General features: G+C 48.2%; 4 protein-coding genes and 1 pseudogene across 12 annotated transcripts in view; 1 reads left to right on the top strand and 4 right to left on the bottom strand.

Moving 5' to 3' along the window:
• The window catches only part of tor2a (torsin family 2, member A), a 57,352-nt gene that overhangs the window by 21,272 nt on the left and 17,582 nt on the right, over positions 1-18,498 (top strand). The window lies entirely within an intron of this gene.
• Positions 10-2,942, bottom strand: LOC148899705 (natterin-3-like; annotated as a pseudogene). Its single transcript, XR_016114784.1, has 5 exons — positions 2,680-2,942; positions 2,482-2,582; positions 2,316-2,406; positions 1,794-2,218; positions 10-1,688 (listed from the first exon to the last, which is right to left on the bottom strand). The product of XR_016114784.1 is annotated as a natterin-3-like (transcript).
• Positions 3,829-11,943, bottom strand: LOC148899706 (natterin-3-like). 5 transcript variants are annotated; one of them, XM_088995135.1, is made up of 6 exons: positions 7,070-11,943; positions 5,842-6,889; positions 5,567-5,746; positions 5,108-5,198; positions 4,386-5,035; positions 3,829-4,307 (listed from the first exon to the last, which is right to left on the bottom strand). In XM_088995135.1, exons 3-6 carry the CDS (start codon positions 5,597-5,599, stop codon positions 3,873-3,875), a joined length of 1,209 nt encoding a protein of 402 aa, XP_088851261.1. In that variant the 5' UTR covers positions 5,600-5,746; positions 5,842-6,889; positions 7,070-11,943; the 3' UTR covers positions 3,829-3,872. The 5 variants fall into 5 exon arrangements, with proteins under 5 accessions (XP_088851261.1, XP_088851263.1, XP_088851260.1 ...); XM_088995137.1 differs by having other exon boundaries at positions 5,567-5,945; positions 9,470-11,943; XM_088995134.1 differs by having other exon boundaries at positions 5,567-6,889.
• Positions 12,216-13,905, bottom strand: LOC148899707 (natterin-3-like). Of its 4 annotated transcripts, none has more exons than XM_088995138.1 (4): positions 13,825-13,905; positions 13,543-13,633; positions 13,019-13,470; positions 12,216-12,909 (listed from the first exon to the last, which is right to left on the bottom strand). In XM_088995138.1, exons 1-4 carry the CDS (start codon positions 13,891-13,893, stop codon positions 12,271-12,273), a joined length of 1,251 nt encoding a protein of 416 aa, XP_088851264.1. In that variant the 5' UTR covers positions 13,894-13,905; the 3' UTR covers positions 12,216-12,270. The 4 variants fall into 4 exon arrangements, with proteins under 4 accessions (XP_088851264.1, XP_088851265.1, XP_088851267.1 ...); XM_088995139.1 differs by having other exon boundaries at positions 13,019-13,446; positions 13,825-13,888; XM_088995141.1 differs by having other exon boundaries at positions 13,726-13,860.
• On the bottom strand, positions 15,105-18,464 carry LOC148899708 (natterin-3-like). Its single transcript, XM_088995144.1, has 4 exons — positions 16,874-18,464; positions 16,417-16,507; positions 15,683-16,338; positions 15,105-15,604 (listed from the first exon to the last, which is right to left on the bottom strand). The coding sequence occupies exons 2-4, from the start codon at positions 16,505-16,507 to the stop codon at positions 15,170-15,172; spliced, it is 1,182 nt and encodes a 393-aa protein (XP_088851270.1). The 5' UTR covers positions 16,874-18,464; the 3' UTR covers positions 15,105-15,169.

Consider the following 18,498-nt stretch of genomic DNA (forward strand, 5'->3'; position numbering starts at 1 on the left):
GAAAATTAATTCAATTTTAATAGCAAAATATATTTTTGTACATTTGTTTGTTGTTCCCTAATATGATATTTGAATGGCAAAATTTGACATCTTCAAGGCCTACTCATGTTTTCTGAAAGGCGCTTGTAAATTAAATGCATTTATATATACAAAAAAATCACATATCGTAGCTTCATGACAATATAGGGCAAAATAGTATAGAAAAAAAAAGAATTATTGAATTTTTGTACCAGAATATAACATTTTGGTGTCTAAAATTGTAATACATAAAAATATCAATAAACCATAATCTGTTGTCTGTGAGAAAATGGAGGCTTTCATGGGTTTTTCTGAATTCAATGGACAGTTAAGACGGCGGAAAAAATCATTGGCACCGCCCTAGCCACTCCCGAGGAGGATTTGCACACTGCAAGAATCCAAACGAGGGCGCGGAAAATCTGACTGGATCCTCCGCACCCAGCCCACCAACTTTTTCATCGACTCCCCTCTGGCAGGCGCTACCGATCTATACGCAGCAAATCCACCAGACATCTAAACAGTAACCCAAATAGAACTGTATAGTGCCTCCATTTTTCTGATGATGATACTAGTTCACCGTGTTCTACCGGAGACAAATTCTTTGTGTTCTACATACAGTAAAGTCTCGTTATATCGATATTCAAGGGAGTCCGAAAAAATATCGATATAACCGGGACTATCGATATATCCGACCCTGTTTGCATGTAATTTTCTCCGTGCGTGCATAGAAATAGTATCGATATAACCGGGACTATCGATATATCCGATATCGATATAACGAGACTTTACTGTACTTGACAATAAAGATGATTCTGATTCCGATTCTTTTGTGTGAAGTCTGTCCCTGTAACTTGTTCTTTTCCTCATTAGCTTAACATATTTTCCCACCCAAACAATGTCTGTTCAAGTGAGGTTAAGAGAGGGGGGGGTGTAAAACCGGCTCATCGCAAGTTTACAGGAATGCATTCAAAATCGACAACGGCGCCGTAATCTTGCAGAAAAGTTTGTATTTCTTTGTGCTAGAGCAAATTTTGGGTGATTTTCAGCCTGGCGTAAGACATGGAACGGCGTCGGTCACGGGCTGGCATCGCTCCACCACGGCGTTAATCTTGCCCACGCTGACGCCGTCGTAGGTCCCCATGATGGAGGTCCAGTGAGTGTCCCCCTGTTGTGGTTGGTGCAACTCAGCCGCGCCCAAAAGGGGATGTCGGCTCTCATCTTGCGTCCATCCATCCTGACGCCGCACCTGCAGTTGGGCGGTACCAGGAGCTCCACGCTGACCGAGTGGCTGACGGACTCCAGCAGGCGGGTACCCTCGTCGAAGGTGACCGTCCGCTCCTCGGTGAAGAAGAGAATGTTCCCGGGCCTTAGGATGGGCACCTTTGCCTTCATGGTGGACACGGAGCCGTTGCGGGTCCCGCGGCCGATGTCTCAGGTCTTCTCGTCCAGCGACACGTATTTGCGCACGGTGTGGCACTCCAGGTTGGTGACTTTGGCCAGCTGCAGTGTCTCGGGCGGGTGGTGGAAGAGCTTCATCTGGTCCACGGCATACTCCACTGCGAGATGTGCTGGCTGTACACGTCCGGGTTGACCCGGAGGACCTGGTAGCTCTTGTACCAGTACTCGTCGCCCTCCCATGGAAGGAAGAAGGCTTCGTGCTCGCTCACCACCTTCGCGCGGTTGAAAATGATTCAAGACAAAGTAATATTTAGTTTGTTTTCCAGAACTAGGGAGGCAGAGTCTTGGTTTTTACCTGATAAATCACGGTTTCCCACCTTTCTGAGGCCATACTTGTTCTTGCCCACAAAGATGTTTACGTCTCTGCACGTCCAGATGGCGTGTGACGAGACCGAGCCGTACGAGTCCTCCGCCCACTCTAGAAACTCAAAGCGGTCCACGTTGACCAGCACGTCAAAGACTGTGGACGTGTACTCCTTGTCGGCGTATGGGTCGCGGCAGGTGTCGCGCGCCAAGAATCTCGCCTCACAGCGCACCTTGCAAACATAGTCGGTGCGCTCCACATAGCCATTGAAGATGGCCACCGCTCCATCGGGCAGGGAGCCGTTCCAGGGGACCCATGTCAGGTTGGCGTACTCGCCAAAGTCGGCCGTGGAGGAGGAAGACGAGGAACCCGGGCCACGGGTGGGGTCACGGCCCGCCTCCAGGGATGGGACCACCTCCCCCAGGGCCACGTGCAGCCCTGGGGGATCAACGCTTATGTCAGCTACCGTTTACAAGGACTATAAAGTCGTGTGTTTTTCAGGATTGAAGACACCCAGAAATAGTTTTTGGTTTACCGTCAATGGACTGACGTGTGTCCGAATGTAACGTTGGTCTGCAGAGGTTCAGCAGAAGCATGGACACCACAGCAACCAGACCCGTCCTCATCTTCAACCAAAACATGTCATGTTTTGACAAAAAGTCTTTCGGTTTTTAGGTCTGTCCAACATGCATTTCACTTACGCGTCTGCATAGGATGCCAAAATCCAGTCAAACTTATTAATTCGTCGACGAAGGCGGAAGTAGTCGCCGAAACATGTCAGCTATTTGAACACCTACACTGTCTGTAAGTAAAGAATCTGTTTAAAATTAAAATTATTAATTAATTAATCAAGTAATTCATTTCAATTGAGTTTTTGGGTGTCTGCAGTCAAGCGTTACCTCTTTGATGCGTTGCCGGTCTGCTGGTTTGGTCTCGACGATTGGCGTACGCGAGCGCTGTTTTACCACCTCCGAGATGACCTTCGACCAGAATAAATAAGACATGACTCGTAGTGCACTTGACAACTTGCCCTCTGTGACAAACTTCAACCCCTATTCCCGTCTTTCAACCCCAAACTGGCTTGGAATCTGACTTTGGAACCCACGTTTAGGACCCTAAAAGTCTGACCCCCCTCACTTGGGTTTGGGTGTTAGATTCCGCTTGTTTGAAGTCCTCATTTGTTAGTTTGAACCCCGAGATGAGTCTCGGCTACCGGATCTAGACAGGCCACTTGCGGAGGTCAGCAAAAGCCAAAGAAAATCGGATGTGACGTTCATTCACTTCTCCCATGGTGGTTTGACACGAGAAGCGTCAGTGCAATTCTACGTCCCCCTCTCCTTTACCCCCTTACAGAGCGTATCCTTCGAAGTGTTGCAGATTGTCGGATTTTGCCCGCATTCTCACAACAGATAAAAAATAATCGGCATGGACGTTCTTATCGTCGGCGATAAGAACACGCCACGTGGTCGACTTGTGACATTAATGGCTTGAGTGACCTTGGCCTCAAGGTCATCAAGCTCAGTCTTTGAAAAAATGTCCTGACATAGTTGTGCTGGCTTCTGATGTTAAGTTCACCGATGGCGATATGCCGCAGACTCATCCCCTTGCACGTTGCTTACTTTCAAACCCGACCAGGTGACAGCCTGCATCCTCGTTAGAGACCTCAACCCAACCGCCCCGTACCTTATCCTGAAAGCACAACTCAGGTTTTGAAGGCTTTACTTGCTCGAAACCCTTGATTTGCTCACAACCCGACGACTTCTGTGCTTCTGGACCTCCACAGCAGGTCCTGGGTTTTCGCTTTTTCAATTCAGACCCCAATTTGCTATCCCGGTTTGAAATCTTGGCTTTCATCAGACGTGAGCTCCATACAGGAAACCATGTTGTTGACTTGAAACCCTGATTATAAACCTTGACTTTAAACCCCAACCCTGTTTTGAGAACCATACCCAGACTTGAAACTGTAACCCTTATCTGGAACAACCCTCAACATCACAACTTGGGAAGACAAACACCATGAAAATGAGCAGTTTGGGTCAAATCTTTATTGGCAACGACTAAGCCGGTGACGGACACGCTGACATTCAGGTCGTCACGGCGACAGGCAGGGTGGCGCATCTTCCGCAAGGTGGCAGCGGTCCACCACAGTGCGCACCTCTCCGATCTGGACGCTTTCGTAGGTGCCCAACACGGACGTCCATTGCGTGTCACCGTTGGAGTACGTGCGGCTGAGGCGGGCCGTGTACGGGACGTCGGCCTTCACCTTGCGCCCCTCCATTCGCACGCGGCACCAGTGGTTGGGTGGCACCGTCAGCTCTACCGACACAGAGTGCGAGAGCGCTTCCACCAGGGTGGTCCCGTGGGAGAACTGCAGCGTCTTCTGGCCGCTCAGTTCCAGACCGCCCGTTACGATCAATGGGATCTTGGCCGTGATGCTGACGGTGACGCCCAGCATGGTGGCCCGCCCGATGTGCCACGTCGTCTCCTTCTCGCTGGTTGTGAAGATGGTCACCTTCTGGCTCACCGCCTGCCGCAGGGAAAATTCAACATTGCCTCATGGACATTTCGCGCGGGGACATTGGAACAGGTCTGAGGAATTCCCTACCTGGCACTCGGTGACGGCAGAGATTTGGATGGTCTCGGGCGGGTACTGGAAGATGGTCACCTGGTCCAGGTCATAACGAACGTGAGAGATGTGCTGCGTGTATGCGTCCCGGTTGATGGTCAAGACCTGGTACCTCTTGTACCAGTACTCGTATCCCTCCCACGGCAGGAAGAAAGCCTCGAACTTCGGCACCACCTTCCCCAGGCCGTACTTGTTCCTGCCCACAAAGACGTCCTCTCCATGGCAGGTGCGCACAGAGTGTGGCGGGACCGAACCGTACGAGCCTTTTTTCCACTCCAGGAACTCAAAGTTGTCCCTATTGGCCAGCACGTGGAATTTGGGAGCGTAATACTCGACGTTCCCGTAGGGGTAGCGGCAGTAAGGCCCCAGGGCGGCGTTGTAGAATCCCGCAGCGCACTTGTACATGCACACGTAGTCGGTGCGCTCCGTGTAACCGTTGTAGATGGCCACTGCGCCTTTTGGCAATGAGCCATTCCACGGGCGCCACTCCAGGTTGACGTTGTCGCCAAACAGGAAGTCAGAAGGCAGGGCCGCCTGCTCAAACAGACCGGCGGGAGCGTGTGGAGCTGGAGCTGCAGCCGGAATCCGGTCTGGAATGATGGCTTCTAGCTGCAGGTTGAGAAGGGACGCTGCGAGGCAAATGTCAACGGGTTGTCAAGAGACGTGACGGTCTGGGTATCGATAGAGAGTCCATCCCTCACCTTTCCTGCTCTGGGCGCTCTCGCGGATGATGTCATGGACACCGGCACAAGCCCCTCCAAAGAGGACGGACAGCAACAACAGCACCCTCATCTGGTCGCCGGATAACATGAAACAAGCAAGACGTCTACAGGCTACTGTGCGCAAATTGACCGAACCCGACTGTGCGCCGCGAGTACTGTTGGCGATGTTCGAGAATGACACCGTACTAGTTCATGTCACGCTAATAATTGATCAACTCTGACCTCATACAATTCAAGACACTCGGAGAATGCACGAGCTCGCATTCGACAAAACGGTCATACCATAAACGCCAAGGATCATCATTTCATCGATCTCATCACAATCAATTCATGTTTCGGCCGCGATTGTCATGATGACACGATTCCGATTCTGATTCCAATTCTGATTCTGATCCATGAACGACGGATTCGGTACTGATGGATGAAACAGGGACTCACCCTGACTCTGCATTTCTCCCTCGGACACCCCATTCGATCCACGCCTGCTTCTTATAGGCCGTCAGCGCAGACACGCCTTCCTCAATGCTGACGCAGCATGCGGCACGCACGCTGGGCATCAACATGCAACCGTCAATCGGGCGTTTACCACCATGCGACCCCTCCAATGTCAGATTCCGTCTAAAACCGGGCATGACCCGCTGTTACGTTTCTTACACAACGCAAAAATAACACGCAAGTAGGTAGTAGTAAGTAGTAGGAAGTAGTTGACGCACCAATCACGAGCCTGCTGTTCTTATGCTTTGGTCTCGGACGGTTCGTATCGCCACCAAATTATGGGAAATGTTCGGATCTAGCGGCGTTAGTAATAAATAGAGGCCTGTTGAACATAGGGAAGAGTCATCGGAACCTATTCGAGTTCTTTTCAAAGCCTCAAGGTCTTGAGCTCCCTCGTGTGGATACCTGTGCCTCGACTGGGATCACCACCTTATCGTGGTGAGGTACTTGGTGAGGTGAGGCACGTCTCTATGACCCCTATGCCGCGCTGGAGTCTTGTACTCCTGGCACGGTCACCAAAACCGAACAGGTCAAAGGGTCGAGACCAGACAAAGAGTGATCCTAGGGTAGGCATAGGCGAAGTCCAACAGATCTGACTACCGGCTGCCCCCTGCAACCGCACTCACCTGAAGGTCGTCTCGAGTCCTCAGTGGGTGTGGCCAAGTTTGTGGAGGAAGGAATTGCGCACCCCGTCCTTCACACTATACCCATTAGCTCACAAACTTTTTGCCTCAAAAACATTAAATTCGCGAGCATATAGTCTCGCCTGACGAACTAGTTTTTGGCGGTCAAACCAAACCACACGGTCGAACAAACAGTGGCGGGCAGACTAGTTTTCGGTGAACGAACAGCGCCACGTAGGCTAGCGGACTAGATTTTGTCACGGCCCTTTCTTCGAGTGCGGACGTGGTTTGTTATCAAGTGTACTAAATAATCATAATACATTTAGTTTACAAGCGCCTTTCAAAACACTCAAGGTCGCCTTACAGTCAGAAGATTTTTTTTTCTGTGGGTGAGCAGCGGCAGCCATGCGCCAGCGTTCACTCATCCCAGAATAACTCAAATAGAAAACTAGATAGCCAACTAATAGCCAGCTAATAGCCAACAGATAAAACAGATAAAAGTTCAGCTCAGTTGTCAGGGCAGAATCTCTCTGACACATAAGAGCAGTGTCTTAAAGTTCTTGTGTTCCTTCCTTATAATCCTTTTGTAGGTTCCAGTAGGCTTGTACACACCGCTGTTTGCAGCTCTCTCTCATCAACGTCCCTGTGAAAACCACAAAGGAAGCAGGTTGAGAAAGTGAACTAAGTGATACAGCACCTACACAGCACAATACATTTCACTACCAGTATGGCTGGAAAGATGGATTTTATCCCAGTAGATTTTAATATGATTATATTTGTTTATGCTCAGAATGACTCATTCAAGTCAGAAAAGTGAGCTTACCTATGTATGTTCATCAATGCGAACTGTGGGTCTGCATCTAGCTGGTGAGAAGTTGAATATCAGGCTCCATTCTCGTTACAGCCAGTCTCAAGCACTGATGCAATTGTTCTTCTGTCAATCTTGATCTCATCGGAGATTTCAGCAGTTTCATGCGAGAAAAGCTTTTCTCGCAGATATACGTGCTGCCAAAAACTGTGGACATTTTCATTGCGTGTTTTTTGATGTTTGGATATGTGTCGTTTGGGAGGGCGGCATAGAAGTCAATGAGACTGTTGGGCTTGAATGCGTCTTTCAGACCATCACAGTTCTGTAACTCAGGTCCAACTTCTCCATGGTTTGGTACACTTGGTCAAAAATATACTCTGCCGTTGTAGTCCCTTTGAGACTTTGGAGGGCTGCCAGCTCCTCGCATATCTCAAAGTTTGCGCTAACTCCACGAATAAAAATGAGCAGTTGCGCTGTGTCTTGCACGTCCTTGCTCTCATCCAGTGCTAATGAAAAAAGTCAAATTATTTCATCTTCTGCTGCAGCTGGGCATATACATTCATCCATTTCTTCACCGCGTCTGGTGATTGTACTCGCCGACAGACGTACAGCATTATATGCTTCTTTCTTCTCAGTACACAACTCCTCCGCGACAGCATCCATACATTTCTTAACAAACTCTCCGTCCGTAAAAGGCTTACCGCTGCTTGCTATCAGCTTAGCAACCCGAAAGCTGGCCCGAACGGGATGCCTTCTTCAGCTGAGCTTGGCATACAAATGTATTCTGCTGAGATAGTAGTCCACTTTTCGTTTTGAGAGTTTGTCTGCTCGTATTTGGCCTTGCAAGCTACCGTACTTGTCTTTGTGACGGGATTCATAGTGTCGGCCAAGATTATATTCTTTGAATACCACAACCGCCTCTTGACAGATGAGACAGACAGCCTTTTCTTTGCATTGAACATAAAAATAATCTTTTGTCCACTGCAGGTTAAATACCCTGCATTCTGAATCAATTTTTCTCTTACCTATCCTTTACGCCATTATTCCGTTCTCTCTTTGACAGGAAGATTTACAAGAGAAAATGGGTCTGGGACCAAATAGAGCGCCAAACTGAGCGCACCTGAATGTACCACCGGACTCCCTTCCACTTCCTCATACGTCACTTTCTTGTGTCGCGTCGCATTGTGACAGACTCCTTTAGCGTTCTATTGTGAGCAGGCGTGTTTGTATTGTTCAATTACGATTATAAACAACATACATTAATTACATTGATTAAGCAGGGGACATTGTGAGTAAGGGTATAAGTGCCGAGAATGCACGGCAACTTCACTCGGATATCATCAAGGGGCAACTACATCAAAGACCATCACAAAGGTCAATAAAACGACTTCATTAGACAGTAGTTTGTTTCTTTAATTACAATACAATAGCTCACTTATTATACATAAAATAAGGTATACTTTGTGTAGTTTTAAAGCTTATTCAGTAGAAAATGATGTTTCATGGGGACCTGGGGATGGATTATTCTCATTTTTAATGGTTTCTTATGGGAAATAAATGTTCGGCAGACAAACTTTTCGCCTTACACACTTTCTGGGAACGAATTAAGTTCGTAAACTGAGGTATCACTGTATTGTATTTTGGACAGCCACCCCCATTTCAAGCTCATCTAACTCCAGACTCAGATCATTTAGGAATTACATTTTTTTCTGATGAAAAAAAAGAGACCCTAAGGCAGGGGTGTCAAAGTCATTTTTTGCCGCGGGCCACATTGTAGTTATGGTTTCCTCTCAAGGGCCGTTATGAATTTGGGGAACCCATTAGAATGTTTAAATCCCTTCAAATATTACATATAGAGAACACAGCAAATTAACGAATAACTCGTTTTCAAATCTGAAGTCAAGAATAGTGACTTTTATTGTGGTTGACATAAAAAAATATGAAATTTTGGCTCAGATTTTAGCAATCATCATGGAATTTAACAAGTTTGATTTGCTTTCGCGGGCCGAAAAAAATGATGTGGTGGGCCGGATTTGGCCCGCGGGCCTTGACTTTGACACCGGTGCCCTAAGGTTTCTAACGCTGCATTGAAAGTGTATCTAGTCCTATAACTCAATAACCCTGACACTGGAGTGGACACATTTTTGCACGTCTGGCAGTGAAGAAGTTAATTATGAATCACATCGCATGACAAGAATCAACTCATTTTATAGAAATGTGTGTAAAAAATATACTGAAGGCGTTCAGACGACGTCGAACGTTATTATTAAAAGGGCCATTTTTCGCAACTAGTTTTGTTCCGACTCCAGTCCGACTTGGATTATGTGAACCTTTCAGTTTTATTTTAACACAAAGTGGCGTTTTGGTGACGACGCGAGACAAATTCGAGCAAAACTCATCTTGACACTAACTTACCAGCCTTCGTCGACCTTGAGCACTAGCTCGTGTTTCGGAGCTCATCGCCGCCGCGACCGGCTCGCACAACCAAAGCCGGCGCACCGTTTTCGTCCAAAAACGTCGCATGGTCAGAAAGTAGCGGCGAGGTGGGCGAAAAGTTTAACAAAGGTACGTCAATATGCCAACGAACAGGCGCTTTATCATTCGGCCTATGACAAAGTGGAATTACAGGCGGCGAACATTCTTTTGAGAAACGGCTTCGACTGTCCAAATTCCGGATTAGCAACTTGGGTTTAGCATGTTCGCTCGTCCTTTTAAACTTTACAACAAATGACGTTCAAGTGACTTACTAAGGGGCGATAGGCGAAGACGGACAACGTGTAGCTCGATAAAGACATTCGCGACATTAATGTCAAGCATATCAATCAGTGACGTGCAGTGAGGTTCTTGGCTGGTGAGGCACTGACGTCATCACAGTCAGATTTACAAACATGAACTCCACAGAGTAGTTTATTCACCATTTGATTGGCAACAGTTAATGTATTTTGTTTAATATGTCATGTCAGCATTCTTTATATAAACTGAAGCATCGAAAAAAAGAATTAAAAAAACGTTATTATCGTGTTACCTTTACTTATAAATGAAGTCCATGCGCCGCTCCTTCTGAAGAAAGGCATCTATACCTTCTTTGTAGAAGTTTTCCTTGTCGTTCTTCGGTTTTAAAAGTCTCTCTATTTCTTTCAATTTAGATATGCAATCCTCCATTCTGAAAATAAGGCCAAGCAACACGAAAAAATGACTGGATGGTTGCACTTAACTTTCTAACTGTTTACTGTAGCCTGCTTTCACTAATTCTATTATTCTGCAGCCGAGGAGGCGCAACAATCTCTGTAATCACCAGTGCCCCCCTGTCATGAGGCAGGAGAACTGTGTGCCTCACCTATGCACACAGTTTTGATAAAAAAATAAAATAAAATAAACACTGTAGTACAGTGTTTATAATGTAAAGTGACTACATTATACACACCAGCTAAACTGTACAAATTTAGTTCATATACAAAAAGCGTTTGAACACTTTCATAGTGATATGCAGAGGGACAGCAATGCGGTCTCACTGCAGAGCAAGCCAGCACAGTTCGCATAGTAATTGCGCAATCCATGGTGAGGCTCAGCCAGCTGCTGCCTCACCACTCGTCTCTACTTAGTATTTAAACGGGAAATGTGAAAAATCTGCGATTTTGAAAAAAATCCAAAAACGGTGAAGTTAAATGGACAAGAACTTTAAAGTACAAATCACTAAATACATATAACTGTTTAATTTATTTTTTCATTTGATATTTCCATGACAGGGTTCCATGATCACAGGCAGGTGAGGGACTGCCTCACCTGCCTCCCCTGACCGCACGTCACTGATATCAATGTGTATGCGTTATTACAATCCTGAAAAGTCTGGTGTCGGGTGACGTATGAGTCTTCTTCTTGGTCAAAGATGAGCCGCCTGTTCTTCTTCTCCTAGCTCACAGCGACACCTGGCGAGGCGACCACGCAACGTCATTATTTGCTCACATGACATCTGAAAAATAACATTTTAATTGAAAAATATCTTTTTGTCTTTGTTTTTCCCTAATATGATATTTGAATGGCAAAATATGATAAAAAAATATCTTCAAGGCCTACTCATAATGTTTCATGAAAGGCGCTTGTAAATTAAACACATTATTATTATTATTATTATTATTATTATTACAATCTATTACTTTAGAAGTCACCCCCCCCCCCCCATAAATCACATATCGTAGCTTCATGACAATATAGAGCAAAATAATATTGAAAAATGGAATTACTGAATTTTTGTAACAGAATATAACATTTTGGTGTCTAAAATTGTAATACATAAAAATATCAATAAACCATAATCTGTTGTCTGTGAGAAAATGGAGGCTTTCATGGGATTTTCCGAATTCAATTGACAGTTAAAATTTGTTGTATTCAATAAAGCAAATGCTACAAGCAAACTGCTACAAGCCATGTGGACTCCTCTTTCTAAGCGGCTTTCAAAACTCTCAAGTACACTTTTCAGTCAGGGTGCAGTCCGATGCAGCAACATTCGTCTGGCAATCTGCATACTCGGGACCAGCAGCTCATCAGAAGCCTGTTTCGGAGTACACCCTGACTGAAAAGTGTACTTGAGAGTTTTGAAAGCCGCTTAGAAAGAGGAGTCAACGTAGCTTTGAGCAGATACAGACAACGCAACGCAAACATTGCATTGTGCACCATGACGACAAACGACAACTGGATCAAAATCTTCAGCAAAGGATATTTACCATAAATTAAGCAAGGGAGCATTTGTGGTAGGTACTTCCTTAATTGTAAAAAATCCTTTATACTTCACAACAATGTGTGTGTTTTTTTTTTTTTTTTGCGATTAGTTTTCTTATTGTGTTTAAAATTGTGAAAAATGGGGCAGCCAAATTTCAGAGTTGTCTGCCAGGGTGTCCACTAACTTTGAGTTTCAGACACTGTGATGACACTAGTGCAGCGTGTTCTACCGGAGACAAATTCCTTGTGTGTTCTACATACTTGGCAATAAAGATGATTCTGATTCTTTCATATAAGGTCTGTCCCTGTAACTTGTGCTTTTCCTCATTAGCTTAACATATTTTTCCCACCCAAACAATGTCTGTTCAAGTGAGGTTAAGGGGGTGTTGTAAAACCGGCTCACCGCAAGCTTACAGGAATGCATTCAAAATCGACAACGGTGCCGTAATCTTGCAGAAAAGGTTGTATTTCTTTGTGCTAGAGCAAATTTTGGGTGATTTTCAGCCTGGCGTAAGACATGGAACAGTGTCGGCCACCGGCTGGCATCGCTCCACCACGGCGTTGATCTCGCCCACGCTGACGCCGTCGTAGGTCCCCACGATGGAGGTCCAGTGAGTGTCCCCGTTGTGGTTGGTGCGACTCAGCCGCGCCCGAAAGGGGATGTCAGCTCTCATCTTGCGTCCGTCCATCCTGACGCCACACCAGAGGTTGGGCGGTACCAGGAGCTCCACGCTGAACGAGTGGCTGACGGACTCCAGCAGGCGGGTCCCCTCGTCGAAGGTGAACGTCCGCTCCTCGGTGAAGGCTACGTTCCCGGGCCCCAGGATGGGCACCTTTGCCTTCATGGTGGACACGGAGCCGTTGCGGGTCTCACGGCCGATGTCCCAGGTCTTCTCGCTGGCGCTGGTCTTGTCCAGCGACACGGTCTTGCGCACGGTGTGGCACTCCAGGTTGGTGACTTTGGCCAGTTGCAGGGTCTCGGGTGGGTGGTGGAAGAGCTTCATCTGGTCCACGGCGTACTCCACGTGCGAGACGTGCTGGCTGTACACGTCCGGGTTGAGCCGTAGGACCTGGTAGCTCTTGTACCAGTACTCGTCGCCGTCCCATGGAAGGAAGAAGGCTTCATGCTCGCTCACCACCTTCGCGCGTTTGAAAATGAAAAAAAAAAGACAAAGAAATATTTGGTTTGCTTTCCAGAAGTAGGGCGGTCGAGTCTTGGTTTTTACCCGATAAATCACGGTTTCCCACCTTTCCGAGGCCGTACTTGTTCTTGCCCACAAAGATGTCTACGTTTCGGCACGTCCGGATTGCGTGCGACGGGACCGAGCCGTACGAGTCCTCCGCCCACTCCAGAAACTCAAAGCGATCCACGTTGACTAGCACGTCAAAGACGGTGGACGTGTACTCCTTTTCAGCATACGGGTAGCGGCAGGTGTCGCGCGCCAAGAATCCCGCCTCACACCGCACCTTGCAAACATAGTCGGTGCGCTCCGCATAGCCATTGAAGATGGCTACCGCTCCATCGGGCAGGGAGCCGTTCCAGGGGACCCATCTCAGGTTGGCGTGCTCGCCAAAGTCGGCCGTGGAGGAGGAAGACAAGGAACCCGGGCCATGTGGGGAGGGGTCACGGCCCGCCTCCAGGGGTGGGACCACCTCCCCCAGGGCCACGTTCAGCCCTGGGGGATCAACGCTTACGTCAGCTACCGTTGACAAGCACTATAAAGTTGTCTGTTTTTCAGGATTGAAGATACCAGAAATAGTTTTTGGTTTACCTTCATTGGACTGACGTGCGTCCGACTGTAACGTTGGTCTGCAGAGGTTCAGCAGAAGCATGGACACCACAGCAACCAGACCCATCCTCATCTGCAACCAAAACGTGTCATTGTTTGACAAAAAGTATTTTGGTTTTTAGGTCGACCCTCTCCGCCGGTCTGTCCATCATGTATTTCACTTACGCGTCTCCAGAGTACGCCAAAATCCAGTCAAAGGTATTAATTAATTAATCAAATAATTCATTTCAATTGAGTTTTTGGGTGTCTGCAGTCAAGCGTTACCTCTTTGATGCGTTGCCGGTCTGCTGGTTTGGTCTCGACGATTCGCGTAAGCGAGCGCTGTTTTAACATCTCCGAGATGACCTTCGACCCCAATAAAGAAGACGTGACTCGTCATGCACTTGACAACTTGCACTCTGTGACAAACTTACCTATTCCCGTCTTGAAACCCCAAACTGGCTCGGAACCTGATTTTGGAACCCACGTTTAGGACCCTAAAACTGAACTTTGAAAGTCTAACCCTAATTTGAAACTCAACCTGACATCACGGTGTCAAACTCAAGGCCAGACGACCAGATCTGGCCTGCTGTTCTTAGAGAGTGAAAGTCTGACCCCTCTCACTTGGGTGCGGCTGTCAGATTCCGCTTGTTTGAAGTCCTCATTTGTTTGTTTGAACCCCAAAATGAGTCTCGGCTGCCGGGTCTAGACGGGTCAGCAAAAGCCAAAGAAAATCGGACGTGAAGTTCATTCTCTTCTCCCACGGTGGTTTGACATGAGCAAGCGCCAGTGCAATTCTACCCCCCCCCCCCTCCTTCGAAGTGTTGCAGATTGTACCCGTAATTGTCACAACAGATAAAAATAATCGGCATGGACGTTCTTATCGTCGGCGATAAGAACATGCCACGCGGTCGACTTTTTAACCTTGATGGCTTGAGTGACCTTGCCCTCAAGGTCATCAAGCTCAGTCTTTGAAAAAAATGTCCAGACATTGTTGTGCTGGCTTCTGATGTTAAGATCACCGATGGCGATATGCCGCGGACTCATCCCCTTGCACGTTGCTTACTTTCAAACCCGACCAGGTGACAGCCTCGATCCTCGTTTCATCCTCTTGCACATTGCTTACTTTCAAACCCGACGAGGTGACAGCCTGGATCCTTGTTTGAGACCTCAACCCAACCGCCCCGTACCTCGTCCCGAAAGCCCAACTTTGGTAGCACAACTCAAGTTTTGAAGGCTTTACTTGCTTGAAACCCGAAACGCAGTTGGAAAACTCCTTGATTGGTTCACAACCCGACTTCTGTACTTTTGGACCTCCACAGCGGGTTCTGGGTTTTTGTTTTTTCAATTTAGACCCCAATTTGCTATCCCGGTTTGAAACCTTGGCTTTCATCAGACGTGAGCTCCATACAGGAATCCATGTTGTTGACTTGAAACCCTGATTTTAAACCTTGACTTTAAACCCCAACCCTGTTTTGATAGCCATACCCAGACTTGAAACTGTAACCCTTATCTGGAAGACCCTCAACATCACAACTTGGGAAGACAAACACCATGAAAATGAGCAGTTTGGGTCAAATCTTTATTGGCAACGCCTAAGCCGGCGACGGACACGCTGACATTCGGGTTGTCACGGCGACTGGCAGGGTGGCGCATCTCCCACAAGGCGGCAACGGTCCACTACAGCGCGCACCTCTCCGATCTGGACGCCGTCGTAGGTGCCCGACACGGACGTCCATTGCGTGTCGCCATTGGGGTACGTGCGGCTGAGGTGGGCCATGTACGGGATGTCGGCCTTCACCTTGCGCCCCTCCATTCGCACGCGGCACCAGTGGTTGGGCGGCACCGTCAGCTCCACCGACACCGAGTGCGAGAGGGCTTCCACCAGGGTGGTCCCGCGGGAGAACTGCAGCGTCTTCTCGCCGCTCAGCTCCAGACCGCCCGATCCGATCAACGGGATCTTGGCTGTGATGCTGCCGGTGACGCCCAGCATGGTGGCCCGCCCGATGTGCCACGTCGTCTCCTTCTCGCTGGTCTTGGAGATGGTCACCATCTTGCTTACCGCCTGCCGTGGGGTAAATTCAACATTGCCTCATGGAAATTTTGCGTGGGGACATTGGAACACGTCCGAGGAATTCCCTACCTGGCACTCGTTGTTTGTGACGGTAGAGATTTGGATGGTCTCAGGCGGGTACTGGAAGATGGCCACCCGGTCCAGGTTGTAACGGACGTGAGAGATGTGCTGCGTGTAGGCATCCCGGTTGATGGTCAAGACCTGGTACTTCTTGTACCAGTACTCATCTCCCTCCCACGGCAGGAAGAAGGCCTCGAACTGCGGCACCACCTTCCCCAGGCCATACTTGTTCCTGCCCACAAAAATGCCCCCACCATGGCAGGTGCGCACCGAGTGTGGCGGGACCGAACCGTACGAGCCTTCCTTCCACTCCAGGAACTCAAAGTTGTCCCTATTGGCCAGCACTTGGAATTCGGTAGCGTAATACTCAGCGTCCCCGTAGGGGTAGCGGCAGTAGGGCCCTAGGGCGGCGTTGTAGAATCCCGCCTGGCACTTGTACATGCACACGTAGTCGGTGCGCTCCGTGTAACCGTTGTAGATGGTCACCGCGCCGTCGGGCAACGAGCCGTTCCACGGGCGCCACTCCAGGTTGACGTTGTCGCCAAACAGGAAGTCAGAAGGCAGGGCCTCCTGCTCGAACAGATCGGCGGGGGCGCGTCTTGCTGGAACTGCAGCCGAAATCCGGTCTGGAACGACGCCTTCTCGCTGCGGGTTGAGAAGGGATGCTGCGAGGCAAACGTCAACGGTTTGTCAAGAGACGTGACGGTCTGAGTATCGAAGTCGATAGAGAGTACATCCCTCACCTTTCCTGCTATGGGCGCTCTCGCGGATGATGTCATGGACACCGGCACGAGCCCCACCAAAGAGAATGGACAGCAACAACAGCACCCTCATCTGGTCGCCGGATAACATGACACAAGCAAGACGTCTACAGGCCACCATGCGCAAGTTGACCAAACCCCACTGTGCGCCGCGAGTACTGTTGCCGATGTTCGAGAATGACACCGTACTAGTTCATGTCACGCGAATAATTTATCGACTCTGACCTCATACAATTCAAGACACTCGGAGAATGCACGAGCTAGCATTCGACAAAACTGTCATACTATAAGCGCCAATGAGCGTCATCATTTCATCGATCTCATCACAATCAAATCATGTTTCAGCCGCGATTGTCATGATGAACACAATTCTGATTCCTATTCTGATTCTGATCCATGAACGACGGATTCGGTACTGATGGATGAAACAGGGACTCACCCTGACTCTGCGTTTCTCCCTCGGACACTCCGTTCAGTCCACGCCTGCTTCTTATAGGCCACCCGCACACAGAAACGCCTTCCTCAACGCCGACGCAGCATGCGGCACGCGCACTGGGCATCAACACACAACCGTCAATCGGGCGTTAACCACCATGCGACGCCCCCAATGTCACAGATGCCATCTAACACCCGGCGTCACCCGCTGTTACATGTCTTACACAACGCAAAAATAACACGCAAGTAGGTAGTAGTAAGTAGTAGTAAGTAGTTGATGCACCAATCATGAGCCTGCTTTTCTTATGCTACGGAAATGTTCTGATCTAGCGGCGTTATCGCAAACACGTGAGTGATAAATAGAGGCCTGTTGAAGATAGGGAAGAGTCATTGGAACAAAGTACAGCCCGGTTGTCTCCTGGAGACTTTTCTTCCTATTCAAGTTCTTTTCAAAGCCTCAAGGTCTTGAGCTCCCTCGTGTGGATAACTGTGCGTCGACTGGGATCACCACCTTATCGTGGTGAGGTACTTGGTGAGGTGAGGCACGTCTCCATGACCCCTATGCCGCGCTGGAGTCTTGTACTCCTGGCCGGGTCACCAAAACCAAACAGGTCAAAGGGTCGAGAACAGACAAAGAGTGATTCCAGCGTAGGCATAGGCGGAGTCCAACAGATCGGACGGCAGCCCCCTGCAACCGCACTCAGCTGAAGGTCGTCTTGAGTCCTCATTCGTGCCACTGGAATACAGTGGGTGTGGCCAAGTTTGTGGAGGAAGGAATTGCGCACCCCATCCTTCACACTACACCCATTAGCTTACGAACTTTCACTTCACAAACATTAAATTCGCGAGCATATAGTCTCGCCTGACGAACTAGTTTTTGGGGGACGAACCAAACCACACGGTCGAACAAACAACGCTACGGTGGTTGGCGGACTAGTTTTCGGCGGACGAACACCAAACCACACGGTCAAACAGCGCCACGGTGGCTAGCGGACAAGATTTTGTCACGACCCTTTCTTTGAGTGCGGACGTGGTTTGTTATCGAGTGTACTTTTAATAATAATAATACATTTAAATTATAAGTGCCTTTCAAAACTCTCAAGGTCGCTTTACAGTCACAAGATAAGTTTTTTTCTTTGGGTGAGCAGCGGCAGCCACACGCGCCAGCGTTAACTCATCCCGGAATAACTCAAATAGAGAACTAGATAGGTAACTAATAGCCAGCTAATAGCTAGAGAGCTAAAAGGTAGCCAGCTTGATAACTAGCTAGATAGCCAGATAAATAATAAGAAGTGAAGAGAGGAATCTTTTCACACTATTTTTGCTATTATTTTCATACAAACCAGTTTTCAGCAGACAAACCAAACCACACTGTGCCTCGGTGGCTGGCGGATTAGTTTTCCACACCGCCTTTGAGTGCAGACGTGGTTTGCTATCGAGTGGAGTACTTTTGCTATCATGGGACCGAAAAAGACCCACCCACAGGCTAATGAGAAGAAGGTGATTATCGAAAAACACCAACGAAGTGTGCGTTTGTGTAACTTAGCGTCCCAGTTCCTGTATGCTAAAATAGATAACATAGAAGAGGGTGAAAAACTTCTGTTGATTTGGATTACTGAAAAGCAACTA

Source organism: Hippocampus bargibanti, linkage group LG04, assembly GCF_051943395.1.
Source record: "Hippocampus bargibanti isolate YZ-2025 linkage group LG04, ASM5194339v1, whole genome shotgun sequence".
NCBI classification, from domain to species: domain Eukaryota; kingdom Metazoa; phylum Chordata; class Actinopteri; order Syngnathiformes; family Syngnathidae; genus Hippocampus; species Hippocampus bargibanti.

Bases quoted from the DNA above. Each gene is read 5' to 3' on its own strand.
- LOC148899706 (XM_088995133.1), bottom strand. From the start codon at position 9,577: ATGCGACGTTTTTGGACGAAAACGGTGCGCCGGCTTTGGTTGTGCGAG. The intron at 5,199-9,469 runs GTAAGTTAGTGT...TCCGGCGACCAG, and splicing joins CTCAAGGTCGACGAAGGCTG to ATGAGGGTGCTGTTGTTGCT. The intron at 4,308-4,385 runs GTAGGGAATTCC...TCCCTGCGGCAG, and splicing joins CTGCCGTCACCGAGTGCCAG to GCGGTGAGCCAGAAGGTGAC.
- LOC148899708 (XM_088995144.1), bottom strand. From the start codon at position 16,507: ATGAGGGTGCTGTTGTTGCTGTCCATTCTCTTTGGTGGGGCTCGTGCC. The intron at 16,339-16,416 runs GTGAGGGATGTA...TTTGCCTCGCAG, and splicing joins GAGCGCCCATAGCAGGAAAG to CATCCCTTCTCAACCCGCAG. The intron at 15,605-15,682 runs GTAGGGAATTCC...ACCCCACGGCAG, and splicing joins TCACAAACAACGAGTGCCAG to GCGGTAAGCAAGATGGTGAC.
- LOC148899707 (XM_088995138.1), bottom strand. From the start codon at position 13,893: ATGTTAAAACAGCGCTCGCTTACGCGAATCGTCGAGACCAAACCAGCA. The intron at 13,634-13,824 runs GTAACGCTTGAC...TTTTGGTTGCAG, and splicing joins ACCGGCAACGCATCAAAGAG to ATGAGGATGGGTCTGGTTGC. The intron at 12,910-13,018 runs GTGGGAAACCGT...AAACGCGCGAAG, and splicing joins ACAAGTACGGCCTCGGAAAG to GTGGTGAGCGAGCATGAAGC.